We start from the raw sequence: 12,268 nt of genomic DNA, 5'->3' as shown, positions 1-12,268 counted from the left end.
AAGATCTTTATAAAATCATATGTAATCTTTCATGACTGTAAACAGCATAAAATCGGCCTCGCAGTAACTCACAACCGGGTATTAAAGAAACAGCGTGACGACTGATCTCACAGTCAGTTAAACAGAACACATGCACATAAAGGAACTTCAAAGAATACAAGCAACACCGCATCAGTAAGATAATCTGTTTCGGGTGTTAGCAGAAAATGAGTCGTCGTTTCTAGATAAACTTCATTTGGTGAAAGATTTTGAGTGTCACAAAGAAGTAAGAAAACTTGAGGCTATCAATGTGAAGCACTAACCAAAAGCTGTGTCATCCAGCATGCAAAAAAGAATGAAAGTTAAAGAATTTTAAACTGCGGGCGGGTTGAGGAGAGGGGGGGGGGGGGTTAGTTCATCTGATAGGATTAGCAGCACTATCGTGTATTCGGTCACAAAGTGATTGTATACAGAGATGTATTGTCGTTTGAAGATGATTTTAAAATGCAAGAAGACTTGGACATTTCCACTCGGTGAAAGGAAGCTCACTCTAAATGTGGAAAAATGTTACGTAATGCACTTAACGAAGGGAAAGAACCCAACAGTGTGCGGTTGCACGATGAGTGGTGAACATTTGAGTCTGTCACACAGTTTAATTGTGTGGGGTAACACTAAGAAGCTACATGAAACGGAACTTATACGTAAAATTTGTTGGAAATTTCTGGGAAAAAGTAGTGCACTTGTAAATGAAATCCCATACAAGACACTAGCTCAGCTGTTTCAGAGTTTGGAGTTCTTATCAAGTATGCAAGAATGCGGGCATCGAACTAATTGAAACAAGCGCTGCTAAGATCGTATTAAGTCGCTATACTCCATGCGGAAGTATAGCAGAGATGCTGGGTGAACTTAAGTGTAAGCAAAGGCGATGTTTTTCTCGCAAAGCCCTGTCATATAAATTTACAGAATCGGTATTCGATAGACTGTACCAAAGTTCTATTGCCTACATCGAATATCTCAGGCAGGGATTTTGAGTGTACCAAACGGGGTGATGTTAGAGCATGTATCGAGTTATATAGCCCATTTTCCCTCTTCCTCATAACCCAAATGCAATAGAAAACAGGTAATTTGGTGCGATGTAACTTTTGCCAGCCACTGCGCGGCTTTCGGAGTACACATGTGGATATAGATGCAGCTGTGGACGAAAACGTAAACGAAAGGAGGTGTCCGATGAGAAAACGTTACCTCTAGGTCTTTGCGTAGCAGGTCGACGCTTGCCGCTGCCTCCACCAACTTTCCGAGCCCCGTGTTCATGCGAGACGCCATCATCTCGATGTTCTCCCTGCGTCCCGTGTAGATCTTCTGGTATCCGTCCAAGAACGACAAGAAAGACTTGGGGGTGACGTACGTCTGCCTGCGGAAGCGCTCATAGTACTGGATGCATGTGTCTGCCACTCCATCGTGCACGTCTCCCATCACTTCGATTAACTGCAACAACACAATGTGTGTAGCGTCACAATATACCTATCGCTGTAGTGCGAATTTAAATAGTCTCATTGAAACTGAAGCTATGTCTGTACAATAATAGGAAAAAAATTAGGAGCTGGTCTAAAACGATAGATGCTTTTCATTTTTATTCTTACTTGGCTTAGATTGACTGATTAATATATAATACACTACTAGTCATTAAAATTACTACACCAAGAAGAAATGCAGATGATAAACGAGTATTCATTGAACAAATATATTATACTAGAACTGACATTTGATTACATTTTCACGCAATTTGGGTGCATATATCCTGAGAAATCAGTACCCAGAACAACCACCTCTGGCCGAAGTGCATTGAGTCAAACAGAGCTTGGATGGCGTGTACAGGTACAGCTGCCTATGCACCTTCAACACGATACCACAGTTCATCAAGAGTAGTCACTGGCGTATTGTGACGAGCCAGTTGCTCGGCCACCATTGACCAGACGTTTTCAATTGGTGAGAGATCTGGAGAAAGTGCTGGCCAGGGCAGCAGTCGAACATTTTCTGTATCCAGAAAGGCCCGTACAGGACCGGCAACATTCGGTCGTGCATTATCCTGCTGAAATGTAGGGTTTCGCAGGGATCGAATGAAGGGTAGAGCCACTGGTTGTAACACATCTGAAATGTAACGTCCACTGTTCAAAGTGCCGTTAATGCGAACAAGAGGTGACTGAGACGTGTAACCAATGGCACCCCATACCATCACGCTGGGTGGTACGCCAGTATGGCGATGACGAATACACGCTTCCAATGTGCGTACACCGCGATGTCGCCAAACACGGATGCGACCATCATGATACTGTAAACAGAACCTGGATTCATCCCAAAAAATGACGTTTTGCCATTCGTGCATCCAGGTTCGTCGTTGAGTACACCATCGCAGGCGCTCCTGTCTGTGATGCAGCGTCAAGGGTAACCGCAGCCATGGTCTCCGAGCTGATTGTCCATGCTGCTGCAAACGTCGTCGAACTGTTCGTGCAGATGGTTGTTATCTTGCAAACGTCCCCATCTGTTGGCTCAGGGATCGAGACGTAGCTGCACGATCCGTTACAGCCATGTGGATAAGATGCCTGTCATCTCGACTGCTAGTGATACGAGGCAGTTGGGATCCAGCACGGCGTTCCGCATTACCCTCCTGAACCCACCGATTCCATATTCTGCTAACAGTCATTGGATATCGACCAACGTGAGCAGCAATGTCGCGATACGATAAAGCGCAATCGCGATAGGCTACAACCGGACCTTTATCAAAGTCGGATGATGCTACGCACTTCTCCTCCTTACACGAGGCATCACAACAACGTTTCACCATGCAACGCCGGTCAACTGCTGTTTGTGTATGAGAAATCGGTTGGAAACTTCCCTCATGTCAGCACGTTGTAAGTGTCGCCACCGGCGCCAACCTTGTGTGAATGCTCTGAAAAGCTAATCATTTGCAAATCACAGCATCTTCTTCCTGTCGGTTAAACTTCGCGTCTGTAGCACGTCATCTTCGTGGTGTAGCAAGTTTAATGGCCAGTAGTGTACATATCGATCAACAGATGGTAAGAATATTCTTGAGGATGTGGAACAGTGGTTCCCAACCTTTCTAAGGCCATTATCCCTGTGTGCAATCAGGCATTAGCTAATACCGCCGCCCTTCCCCCGGCCCCCCTCACCCCCATCCCTTACCCACGCGATCTGTTGCCCCCTTCCCATCACCAACATTACCACCAACATTAGGACCTAATTAAACTGTAGAATGAAAGACTTTTCTTGTAACTCTATTATTTTTAAAATGATGAAAGACGAATGATATTTAGTTTGTGTGTGTGTGTGTGTGTGTGTGTGTGTGTGTGTATTTGTTGTGTGTTAGAATGAATGACGAAGGAATTAGTGCTGGATCGCAAGTGCTACCCACAACTCCTTCTCAGAAAAGAAAGCTAACGATCCACAATGAGAGTAGATACTTGTTACAAAACATACTTCCCCTGCATTACTCCTCTCCATTGCAGCACTTGCTTGACCTGCACACTGCAACCATATTTAAAGTCAGTCAAGTTCAGATATGTGCACTATACTTACTGTTCGCAAATCACTTCATTGCTGCACTCCGTTCTTCTGAATTGGCAGAAATTAGACGACTTCTGGATGTTTATGCTTTGTCTACAACCAGTCATATAATAACTGTGTGCACAGCACTACAGTAGCCCTTATGTAGTTACTGCTGTGTCGTCTGTCATTTAATTCATTTATTTGTTTCGTGGCGAGTAATGAAGGAATTTCTGTACTGCTGCAGGTACTATCTACAACTTGGAGGAGACATTTTCTGGATATATTTAGCATTTGTTACATATATGCCTCACTTTTATCGTCAACGATGTACGGGAAAAAGCACAACATATGTGTGCAGTGGGTAGACTAACTGAGAAAAACTGTGTGCTACTAATTGAGGAAAAGTAATATTTGATAACTTATATAATGAATATTAATTAACACAAAACTACTACAATAAGAAATCAATATCCATACAAGCGAACATTAAACATTATAATTCAGTTATTAGGACACAAGCAACGTATGGATCAGAGTGCCTAACATTGAATAAGAAAGCTGAATTAAGAGAACTAGTAAAAAGAGAGAGAAAAATACTAAAAAAAATTCTAGGTCCTGAGAAAAACAAAGATAATAGGTGGATTAAAAGGAGAAATGAAGACCTATACAAAAATACAGAAAAGATCACAGATGCAATGAGGAAGAGAAGGCTAAAATTTTATGGACATTTAAAAAGAATGGAAGAAACACTGATTACAAAGAAAATTTTTAATTACGTTATTAAGCTGAAAAAAAACTGTAGGATGGATAGAAGCAGTAAAGATAGACGCCAAAAAAATAGGTGTTACAGGAATCACTTCAGGCTACCGATAGAAAACGCCAAATATGAAGAAGATGAGCCAAAACCTCGACCCAAGAGAGTGTGGACAGATGAGCAGAGACGAGCAGTTGGCGAGAAAATGAAGAAGTACTGGGAAGAACGGAAGAAAAAGAAACACCATAAGTCTTAAGTTGTATGAGGTCCATAGCTGGCCAAATTCATAAATAAAAAAAAATGAATATTGGAGTCTTACAAAATTATGATAATAGTAATGATCTTTTGAAAATAATTTAGTTTCGTGGCTGAAACAGAATTGAATCGTTTATTTTTTTGCCTCTTAGAAAAGTTCATTTTACCGCTCAGGGGGTTATTACCCCGAGACTGGGAACTACTGATCTACAACATATCACAGAAATAAAGCAAATAATACATACACTGAAGAACCAATGAAACTGGTACACCTGCCTAATATCGCGTAGGGTCCCCGCGAGCACGCAGAAGTGCCGCAACACGGCTTGACATGGACTCGACTAATGTCTGAAGTAGTGCTGGGGGGAAATGACACCATGAATCCTGCAGGGCTGCCGTAAATCCGTAAGAGTACGAGGGGTGGAGATCTCTTCTGAACAGCACGTTGCAGGGCATCCAAGATACGCTCAATAATGTTCATGTCTCTGGGGTGTTTGGTGGCCAGCGGAAGTGTTTAAACTCAGAAGAGTGTTTCTGGAGTAACTATGTAGCAATTCTGGACGTGCGGGGTGTCGCATTGTCCTGCGGGAATTGCCCAAGTCCGTTGGTATGCACAACAGGCATGAATGGATGCAGGAGATGAGGCAGGTATCTACGTGTCACCTGTATCTAGACGTATCAGGGGTCCGATATCACTCCAACTGCACACGCCCCATACCATTACATTGCCTCCAAGAGCTTGAACAGTCCCGCTGCTGACACGTAGGAGCCATGGGTCCATGCGGTTGACTCCATACCCGTACAAGTCCATCCGCTCGATAAAATTTGAAATGAGACTCATCCGACCAGGATCAGGCAATATGTTCTCAGTCATCAACACTCCAATGTCGGTTTTTCCGGGCCCAGGCGAGGCGTAAAGCATTTTGTCGTGCAATCATCAAGGGTACACGAATGGGCCTTCTGCTCCGAAAGCCCATATCGATAATGTCTCGTTGAATGGTTCGCACGCTGACACTTGTTGTTGGCTCAGCATTGAAATCTGCAACAATTTGCGGAAGGATTGCACTTCTGTCACGCTGAACAATACTCTTCAGTCGTCGTTGGTCGCGTTCTTGCAGGATCTTCTTTCGGCCGCAGCGATGCCGGAGATTTGACGTCTTACCGGACTCCTAATATTCACGGTATACTCATGAGATGGTCGCACGGGAAAATCCCCACTTCGTCGCTCCTCAGAGATGCTGTGTCTCATCGCTCGTGCGCCGACTATAACACCATGTTCAAAGTGACTTCAATTTTGATAACTTGCCATTGTAGCAGCAGTTGCCGATTTAAAAACTGCGCCAGACACTTATCTCATACAGGCGTTTTCGACCGCAGCGTGGTATTCTGCCTGTTTACATGTCTCTTCAGTTGGATATGCATGCCTATACCAGTTTCTTTGGAGCTTCAGTGTAATTACAAAATATGGTAAATTGAATCTGAATAAAACCGCATACAGCTGTTAAGTTATGACTTATACACGACCGGCTTCTGTGCGTAAAAGCAGCATCTCAATGTGGTTCGTAGTCACAGAATCCAACCCTATGAAGGGGGAAGTCGTCAAAAAATAACAACCTGCAGAACATTACGGCGAACATTGTAGGGAATGGGGCACTTGTAGTTGGGTGTTGCGAGCATAAAACACTGGAGGCCTTCAGTTGTTTACTAGGGGAACATGCAGGGTGTCATCTTGTTCAAGTCGAACTTTATGGTTAGACTATTAGTACCGCATTTTACTGTAACACTCTGCAGGAACTGCGACAGGCTTCAAGTCGCCAAAGAGGTGGACTCCTGTGATTTTCCAGGATGACAATGTCTTCCATCAGACAGGCAGAGGCGGGGGCAGTTCCAAACATTTAACTGGAAACGAATGGTACATAAAACGCGCAGCCCCGCCCCCCAGTGATTTTCATCTTTTTTGACCAGTTCAGAAATCGTATGTATGAGCAGCACTTTAAAGATGATGAGGCCGTGACTCGCGAGGTTACTTGTTGGTCGCTTCAGCTGCCACAATAATTATTTGTTGGTGGCTTTCAAAACTTTGTCAATAGATGGGATAAGTATTTAAATTTACAGCGGGAGTATGCTGAAAAGGAAAATAAATTTGAGGTTAGTACTTGCAGCGTTGATATCGCTATCAAGTTTTGTGATCTATTTCTTGGTCCAACCTTGTACATTTTTGTCGCACACTTTATGGGGCTTCGAGGAGTATTGATATACGTAGGAAAATGTATACATTATGATTGAACATACTTTTAATGTAAGAGAAACATAGTTCATTTTGTTATCAAGAGACTGATCGTAATAATGCGACTTACTTGCTGCTTGACATTTGGTGAGCAGACGATGTAGAATTCCTTCAGGAAGTGGTTGGAGACGGCGACTAGCGCATCCCGCGGCCATCGGGAGAACCAGTCCATAGTACACCCCGAGATCAGCCCCGGGAACTTCAGCGCCCGTGAGCGGAATTTCTCGCCCACCGGCGAGAAGCACAGCACCAAATGAATGTTGGATCTTGATCTCGAGATGAAGAAATCGTACAAGTTGTCCGCCGTCGGGGGTCTCTTCGGCGCCTTCGCCTTCATTACTGGGATAAGCTCCCCCGTTATCTCGTCTATTTCGTCCTTCGCGAACAAATTCGCCACCTGTGGTGCACAAAGAGCTAAGTAATTTATATAGCCAGCTGTGTAAATCAGTTAATAAACAGAAAAGGGAAACTAAGAAACTCGTTTAGACTATCGTATTTCAGTTGCGATGAAAAAATGAAGCTAACTCGATTCGTGTAAGACGACGAAAAGTTTTCATTGCTCTGTAACAGTGCAGTGATACAGTTCGATGTCAGAGAAAGCCTATATCAATTTTTAAACACAATGGTCAGAAACTACATGTGTAATGTGCTGCGAATACATAGAAAGATAGATCCTTTATTATTTAGCTACGATATAGCAGATCAGCAACTGGAAGCAGCTAATTCCATAAATTATCTGGGAGTAGGCATTAGGAGTGATTTAAAATGGAATGACCATACAAAATTAATCGTAGCTGAAGCAGATGCCAGACTGAGATTCATTGGAAGAATCCTAAGGAAATGCAGTCCGATAACAAAGGAAGTAGGTTACAGTGCACTTGTTCGCCCACTGCTTGAATACCGCTCACCGGTGTGGGATCCGTACCAGATAGGGCTGATAGAAGAGATAGAGAAGATCCAACGGAGAGCAGCGCGCTTCGTTTCAGGATCATTTAGTAATCGCGAAAGAGATGATAGATAAACTCCAGTGGAAGACTCTGCAAGAGAGACGCTCAGTAGCTCGGTACGGGCTTTTGTTGAAGTTCCGAGAACATACCTTCACCGAGGAGTCAATTAGTATATTGCTCCCTCCTACGTATATCAGGCGAAGGGACCATGAGGATAAAATCAGAGAGATTAGAGCCCACACTGAGGCATACCGACAATCTTTCATTCCACGAACAATACGAGACAGGAATAGAAGGGAGAACCGATAGAGGTACTCAAGGTACCCTCCGTCATTCCTGTCTCGTATTGGTAAAAAATTATTGCGTAAACCGCAATGATTTTTTACCTTAATGACAGTAAAATTTTATTGTTTTAATTAACAGTTCGTGTACTAAGTGATTATATATATAAATGAAAAGACTGGCAAGGTGCCAGTGGGACTCGCGCTCCGAGAGTTCCGTAAATCCATCCCAGAAATCGAGAATCTAGACGATAAATGCGTGTTATCGACATTCATACTGGCGAGTTAACTGTCTCGGAAATTCCAATTCTTTCTAGCATATTTTAATTTTGCTTTGAAATAGGATAACAAATGACAAAATAAATATTTTTTCCGTGTGATATAATTACAAATTAACAATTTTTTCGTTTTTCCTCTTACCTATACAGCGAAACCTTGCTTTCTGCCAAATTTCATGATTCCAGGTCAACGGCAACTGTCCCATAGGTTTTGATGAGTGAATTTGCGACTGTCAAAATCTGACACAAACGGTCGTTTCGTTTAATAACATTCGTTTAGATGATTCAGTATTCTTGCGCTGTCAAGGGATCATAAACCTTAGTGCGTAGCATAACTTTCTACTTGATACGTCTACTTGTTCCTCAGAAAAAGGGGTCTTAACAGACAGCCTGTCAGAAAACAAATGACAAAAAATTTAATTACAGATTAACAGTTTTCGCATTTTTTTCCCTTTCGTTGTACTAAGAAATGTTGCTTCTTGCCATATTTCGTGACTCTAGGTCAACAAGAGGATCCTGTAGGTTTTAATGAGTGAGTTTTCGAGAGTCAAAATATATGACATAAATGCCCATAACTTTTGATTGTACTGACTTAGAAGCTTACATTTATTACATTGCGAAGGGGCTTGCCTGCCTCAGCGATGCACATAGCCGTACCGTAGGTGCAACCACAACGGAGGGGTATCTGTTGAGAGGCCAGACAAACGTGTGGTTCCTGAAGAGGGGCAGCAGCCTTTTTAGTAGTTGCAGGGGCAACAGTCTGGATGATTGACTGATCTGGCCTTGTAACACTAACCAAAACGGCCTTGCTGTGCTGGTACTGCTAACGGCTGAAAGCAAGGGAAAACTACAGCCGTAATTTGTCCCGAGGGCATGCAGCTTTACTGTATGGTTAAATGATGATGGCGTCCTCTTGGGTAAAATATTCCGGAGGTAAAATAGTCCCCCATTCGGATCTCCGGGCGGAGACTACTCAGGAGGAAATTGTTATCAGAAGAAAGAAACCTGGCGTTCAACGGGTCGGAGCGTGGAATGTCAGATCCCTTAATCGGGCAGGTAGGTTAGAAAATTTAAATAGGAAATGGATAGGTTAAAGTTAGATATAGTGGGAATTGGTGGAGTCCGATGGCAGGAGGAATAAGACTTCTGGTCAGGTGACTACAGGGTTACAAATACGAAATCAAATAGCGGTAATGCAGGAGTAGGTCTAATAATGAATTTAAAAAAAATAGGAATGTTGGTAAGCTTCTACAAACAGCATAGTGAACGCATTTTTGTAGCCAAGATAGATAGGAAGCCCACGCCTACCACAGTAGTACAAGTTTACATGCCGACTAGCTCCGCAGATGACGAAGAGATTGACGAAATGTGTGATGAGATAAAAGAAATTATGCAGATAGTGAAGGGAGACGAAAATTTAATAGTCATTTGTGACTGGAATTAGATAGTCGGAAAAGGAAGGGAAGGAAACGTAGTAGGTGAACATAGAATGGGGATAAGAAACGAAAGAGGAAGCCGCATGGTAGAATTTTGCACAGAGCATAACTGAATCATAGCTAACCCTTGGTTCAAGAATCATAAAAGAAGGTTGTATACATGGAAGAGGCCTGGGATACTGAAAGGTTTCAGATAGATTATACAATGGTAAAACAGAGATTTAGGAACCAGGTTTTAAATTGTAAGACATTTCCAGGGGCAGATGTGGACTCTGACCACAATCTATTGGTTATGAACTGTAGATTAAAACTGAAGAAACTGCAAAAAGGCGGGAATTTAAGGAGATGGGACTTGGGTAAATTGACAGAACCAGAGGCTGTAGAGAGTTTCAGGGATAGCATTAGGGAACGATTGACAGGAATGGGGGAAAGACGTACAGTAGAAGAAGAATGGGTAGCTTTGCGGGATGAAATAGTGAAGGCAGCAGAGGATCAAGTAGGTAAAAGTACGATTGACAGTGGAAATCCTTGGGTAACAGAAGAAATATTGAATTAAACTGATGAAAGGAGAAAATATAAAAATGCAGTAAATGAAGCAGGCAAAAAGGAATACAAACGTCTCAAAAATGAGATCGACAGGAAGTGCAAAATGGCTAAGCAGGGATGGCTAGAGGATAAATGTAAGGATGTAGAGGCTTATCTCACTAGGGGTAAGATAGATACTGCCTACAGGAAAATTAAAGAGATCTTTGGAGAAAAGAGAACCACTTGCATGAGTATCAAGAGCTCAGATGGAAACCCAGTTCTAAGCAAAGAAGGGAAAGCAGGAAGGGGGAAGGAATATGTAGAGGGTCTATACAAGTGCGATGTTCTTGAGGACAATAATATGGAAATGGCAGAGAATGTAGATTAGAATAAAATGGGAGATATGATACTGGGTGAATAGCTTAACAGCGCAGAGAAAGACCTAAGTCGAAACAAGGCCCTGGGAGTAGACAACATTCCATTAGAAGTACCATCTGGTGAGCAAGATGTATGAAACAGGCGAAATACCCTCAGACTTCAAGGAGAATATAATAATTCCAATCCCAAAGAAAGCAGGTGTTGACAGATGAGAAAATTACCGAACTATCAGTTCAATAAGCCACGGCTGCAAAATACTAACACGAATTCTTTACAGACGAATGGAAAAAACTGGTAGAAGTCGACCTCGAGGAAGATCAGTTTGGCTTCCATAGAAATGTTGGAACACGTGAGGCAATACTGACCCTACGACTTATCTTAGAAAATAGATTAAGGAAAGGCAAACCTACGTTTCTAGCATTTGTAGACTCAGAGAAAGCTTTTGACAATGTTGACTTGAATACTCTCTTTCAAATTCTGAAGGTGGCAGGGGTAAAATACAGGGAGCGAAAGGCTATTTACAATTTGTACAGAAACCAGATGGCAGTTATAAGAGTCGAGGGGCACGAAAGGAAAGCAGTGGTTGGGAAGGGAGTGAGATAGTGTTGTAGCCTATCCCTGATGCTATTCAATCTGTATATTGAGCAAGCATTAAAGGAAACAAAAGAAAAGTTCGGAGTAGGAATTAAAATCTATGGAGAAGAAATAAAAACTTTGAGGCTCGCCGATGACATTGTAATTCTGTCAGAGACAGCAAAGGACCTGGAAGAGCAGCTGAACGGAATGGACTGTGTCTTGAAAGGAGGATAAAAGATGAACATCAACAAAAGCAAAACGAGGGTAATGGAATGTAGTAGAATTAAATCGGGTGATGCTGAGGGAATTAGATTAGGAAATGAAACGCTTGAAGTAGTAAATGAGTTTTTATATTTGGAGAGCAAAATAACTGATGATGGTCGAAGTAGAGAGGATATACAATGAAGACTGGCAATGGCAAGGAAATCGTTTCTGAAGAAGAGAAATTTGTTAACATCGAGTATAGATTTAAGTGTCAGGAAGTCGTTTCTGAAAGTATTTGTATGGAGTGTAGGCAGGTATGGAAGTGAAACGTTGTGATAAATAGTTTAGACAAGGAGAGAGTAGAAGCTTTCGAAATGTGGTGCTACAGAAGAATGCTGAAGATTAGATGGGTAGATCACATAACTAATGAGGAGGTATTGAATAGAATTGGAGAGAAGAGAAATTTGTGGCACAACTTGACTAGAAGAAGAGATCGCTTGGTAGGACATATTCTGAGGCATCAAGGGATCACCAAGTTAGTATTGGAGGGCAGCACGGAGGGTAAAAATCGTAGATGGAGACCAAGAGATGAATACACTAAACAGATTCAGAAGGATGTAGGTTGCAGTAGGTACGGGGAGATGAAGAAGCTTGCACAGGATAGAGTAGCATGGAGAGTTGGATCAAACCAGTCTCTGGACTGAAGACCACAACAACAACAACATAATTTTTTGCTCTTTCAGTGTCATCTAAATCCTTAAATTCTTTCTTCATGGTATTGTTATGTCGTATCACAGCAAACAT

General features: G+C 42.3%; 1 protein-coding gene across 1 annotated transcript in view; it reads right to left on the bottom strand.

The window, feature by feature from the left end:
- The window catches only part of LOC124775662 (dynein axonemal heavy chain 8-like), a 605,208-nt gene that overhangs the window by 237,504 nt on the left and 355,436 nt on the right, over positions 1-12,268 (bottom strand). Inside the window, exons 28-29 of the mRNA XM_047250489.1 lie at positions 6,910-7,236; positions 1,222-1,464 (exon numbers count right to left, since the gene is read on the bottom strand). Of these exons, the coding sequence (XP_047106445.1) occupies positions 1,222-1,464; positions 6,910-7,236 (570 nt within the window). The remainder of the gene's footprint in view (positions 1-1,221; positions 1,465-6,909; positions 7,237-12,268) is intronic.

The sequence above is a fragment of the Schistocerca piceifrons genome, chromosome 2, assembly GCF_021461385.2.
Source record: "Schistocerca piceifrons isolate TAMUIC-IGC-003096 chromosome 2, iqSchPice1.1, whole genome shotgun sequence".
NCBI classification, from domain to species: domain Eukaryota; kingdom Metazoa; phylum Arthropoda; class Insecta; order Orthoptera; family Acrididae; genus Schistocerca; species Schistocerca piceifrons.
This window is presented reverse-complemented; position numbering and strand designations above follow the sequence as displayed.